The sequence below is a fragment of the Anneissia japonica genome, unplaced genomic scaffold (assembly GCF_011630105.1).
Source record: "Anneissia japonica isolate Jap-2015-1 unplaced genomic scaffold, ASM1163010v1 scaffold287893_len360957_cov134, whole genome shotgun sequence".
NCBI lineage: Eukaryota > Metazoa > Echinodermata > Crinoidea > Comatulida > Comatulidae > Anneissia > Anneissia japonica.
In genome coordinates this window covers 232,151-236,214 of record NW_022717951.1, presented here as the reverse complement: position 1 = coordinate 236,214, position 4,064 = coordinate 232,151, and the positions used below count along the sequence as shown (strand labels likewise).

The window sequence follows — 4,064 nt, the reverse complement described above, 5'->3', positions numbered from 1 at the left end:
GATCAGTCTGGTGAAGAAGTAGTTAATGAAACAGATGCACAGAACAGTTCTGATGTATTTTATTATCTTGCGATTACTATCATAGTTTCCTAGGTAGAATAATCAAATCTCACATACCCGTGAGCGCGTGGACATGCAAATAAGATTTTGTTTATCTGTCTACTGTCATATTGTCATAATTAAATTTTATTAACGATATAATCGTATTCTGACTTTAAGATGGGTAGTGTATTATTGCTGATCTCCCTACCAGGTTATTTTCTAATTAACACATCTACAACAAATACTGGCTTGGGACCGAACGACCTCAACCAACAAGCACTGATAGCCAATAAGAGAGAATCGTATAGGCATGTATAAATACTGCTTATCAATATAATAATATTATGTATTTAAACTATGAACACACCATACATAGCGGCCTGCACAATATTAATTGGTCATTTAATAGCGACAGGACACCAAATATGCTTGTCGATCAAAGACACGTTTAGCTGAATAATATGATTGTAATCACTACGTATTGAACGTATCGATTGAAGCTAGAATTGTTAAAAAGAATAGCAGTTTCTTATCAAAGTAAGTAATGTTCTGTTACATATTTATATCTAGTAGTTCTATTGGATTCTTGCTGCTAATGGATCATAATAGTTTCCAAAACATAGGCCTGATTTAAACTCAATTCAAAACCGCTTTGCTTCATTATTTTTTAAGGTAGAACTATACAATGTAAACACAATTGCCTTAATTCTGAATCCTGTACTGTAGTATATGCAGATGGAATAACCGAATTCGGAGTAAATTTAGATCCGAGTGGAGGTTAGGTAATAATTCTCAATAAGCCTATTTGTTGGTGCGTACGTCGGGAAAAGCACTAGCTTGACGCATTAACTGGAATCAGGGATCGATGCAAGGTATTCAAGAGTCTTTGTTGTTTGATTGATCTCCAAATTATAACATTAATTGTTTCATTAAGACTTGCAATTTTTTTTTTATCATACTTGTATTTAATGATAACATCGATATTTCAACAACTCTGCAAATGTTAGATATAACAAGACAAAGCTTAACTTCTGAGTATATGAATAAATAGGCACTAAATAGATACCATAATTAAGATTGATATTATGACTATTTCGGCAGCAAACCTTGGTAGACCGAACTGGAATGCCATTCATGGTAAAAAAGCAGAATATGCTTTCGTAGCAATTAATACAGATGTATGCCTTTGAAAGTTTTAGTATAACCCATATAGGCCTATACATACAAAAATCTAATTATTGTATACAATTCTTTGGTAGAGTAAATTAAATTCTAATAATATGTAAGGTATAGTTCGGTAATGTATATAGCTTTATTAAGGCGGTTTATGTAGTATCGCGCAAGACAAGACATTTCTTTTAATGTTATCTAATAATTATCCCGATATTATTATAAATGATTCATATACGATGTTTATTTTTGGTGAAATAGGTTAAAAATGATGCATTAAAGTTATTTCCAGTTGGATCCTCCCGAAAGTAAATCCTCTGATATTCTTATATGTGTATATATATGTATGTATATATATGTATATATATGTATATATATATATATGTATATATATATGTATATATATATGTATATATATATGTATTTATGTATATATGTATATATATGTATATATATATATATGTATATATATATATGTATTTATGTATATATGTATATATATGTATATATGTATATATATATGTATATATGTATGTATATGTATGTGTATATGTGTATATGTATGTGTATATGTGTATATGTATGTGTATATATACACATACATACATATATATATATACATATACATACATATACACACATATATGTGTGTATATGAATGTGTATATGAAAACCCATGAAACAGCAAACGGCCATATAATGCAAAACAATTTAAAATTAAAATTAAAACGGAACAGTAGAGAAAATCCGATCAGAATGACAAAATAAACTAAGCATCCACTGGAAGGAATCCCAATATCTGCAGACGGATCCGTTTCGGCCTTCCAGGCCTCATCAGTGCAGCTAGGGTATAGACCCAAACAAAACGTTTGACCAGCTTAGGTAGGGCCCGAACTAGTCCCACGACCACTAATGATTACAGAGCCAAACCAAGGCAATATATATACACAGCCCAGGTGTGAATGCAAATAATGAAATACAAGCTATGCGGCTCGGTACCAGTAGATACAGAGAATGTTTTGTCATTCTTAACGCGTCCTACAAAATTCTTACGAGACAGCACTAGTCCGTGAATTTGTGAACAAGATGGGAGATCTAACGATGCAATCTCTACCGTGCATCAATGACGGCGCTGGATCTCAATAGAGATTCTTAAATAATATAAGTTTTAAAGGCAAATGGGGAAAACCCATGAAACAGCAAACGGCCATATAATGCAAAACAATTTAAAATTAAAATTATATATACAGGTCTATATATGTATATATATACACATTTAAAATATAAAATATAAATTTGAGATCAACAAATTTTATTTATTTATTTATTTAATTTTTTATTTATTAGGTATAAAAAGCTCATTTCAAACGCAGAGGACAATCCTGTGAGTTTACATACAGTAATAATAACAAGCACGAAAAAACATTACCTAGGCCTACACAAAAGAAATTTCAAAAATCTAATTATTGTTTACAATTCTTTGGTAGAATAAATTAAATTCTAATAATATGTAAGGTATAGTTCGGTAATGTATATAGCTTTATTAAGGCGGTTTATGTAGTATCGCGCAAGACAAGACATTTCTTTTAATGTTATCTAATAATTATCCCGATATTATTAGAAATGATTCATATACGATGTTGATTTTTGGTAAAATAGGTTATAAATAATGCATTAAATTTATTTCCAGTTGGATCCTCCCGAAAGTAAAATTTCCTTTTCCCCAAACGATAATATTTTATACGTGCTTCAAAACGCAATGTATAGTCCCGTATGCAGTATCACACGGGACTTAATACCAACGACTTAAAAGTGTGCTAGTGTAAACTTGCATTTTAGCCCTCCAGTCAAACCACAAGGAGGTCAGCAACGGAATTGAACCCGGCACTAATGGCCTGAAAGGATCTGCACGGTTTAGAGCACAAACACACTATTGAGAGATGCTTTATTATTCTTCATTGATCAACAGAAAAAAATGGAAATTTATTTAGTATACTGTTTCATTCCGTTTTATTACAGTACATTGATCATCACACAATTGTTAAGTCCCGTCACAAAATGAACACTAAGATAGTTGGAATATTTGAGATTTAAATAATAATTGAGCAGACAACATTATACATTTTAGGTTGGTCATTAAATTAGTAGTTTAACCCAATAGGTTAAGAGCATAGTTTTTGAAAACTGGCATTAAACAATTAATAAAACTAAAGACAAAACACAATTCTAGTGAAGTAGAATTTATGTTTGAAAATAGACCCAAAATGATAACGGACCTTTCCGGAGTGACAAATCAAAAGAGGGTCAGGAATACGAGCATGTCCTACAAATGCAAGTCATGTTGTCCTATGATTTACACCTAAGCAACAATATCCAAGGGGCGGGCTTACCGCCGAAAGGATTAAATTTTAAAAACATCGCATTCAATTTTCAATATTATATGTATATTTTTGAATTTCCAACGGTAAACCAAACAACTATGATTTCAAGAGCGATGCATCTTGTTGCGTGAGAAGAAAGACTTCAGAATGAATTTGTAGTGTTACCGGTATTGTTTATATTATTTTGTATTCTGCTGCATGAGCACCCATGCGTCATATTTACCCAAATATTTTGCGTTCCTTTTCATGAATGATCATGTTCTCTGATTTTGTTTAAATGTAAGAGACTACTGTTGTAGAGTGCGCTCTGGAAAGTAAAACAGACGATGGCAGCTGACGATAAAATAAGTTTAGAAAGCGAGTTTGCAACAAGTACAACACTCCATGGGCTGCAATACATTGCCACAAGTAAACGGTTCATCTTTAAACTACTCTGGGTATTGATTTTCATGGCTGGATTGAGTTTATGTG

General features: G+C 31.8%; 1 protein-coding gene across 1 annotated transcript in view; it reads left to right on the top strand.

Annotated features, from left to right (window-relative positions):
- Positions 1-379: 379 nt before the first annotated feature.
- LOC117110390 (acid-sensing ion channel 5-like) overlaps positions 380-4,064 on the top strand; it is a 22,457-nt gene continuing 18,772 nt past the window's right edge. Inside the window, exons 1-2 of the mRNA XM_033253085.1 lie at positions 380-579; positions 3,878-4,061. Of these exons, the coding sequence (XP_033108976.1) occupies positions 3,920-4,061 (142 nt within the window). The 5' untranslated portion in view covers positions 380-579; positions 3,878-3,919. The remainder of the gene's footprint in view (positions 580-3,877; positions 4,062-4,064) is intronic.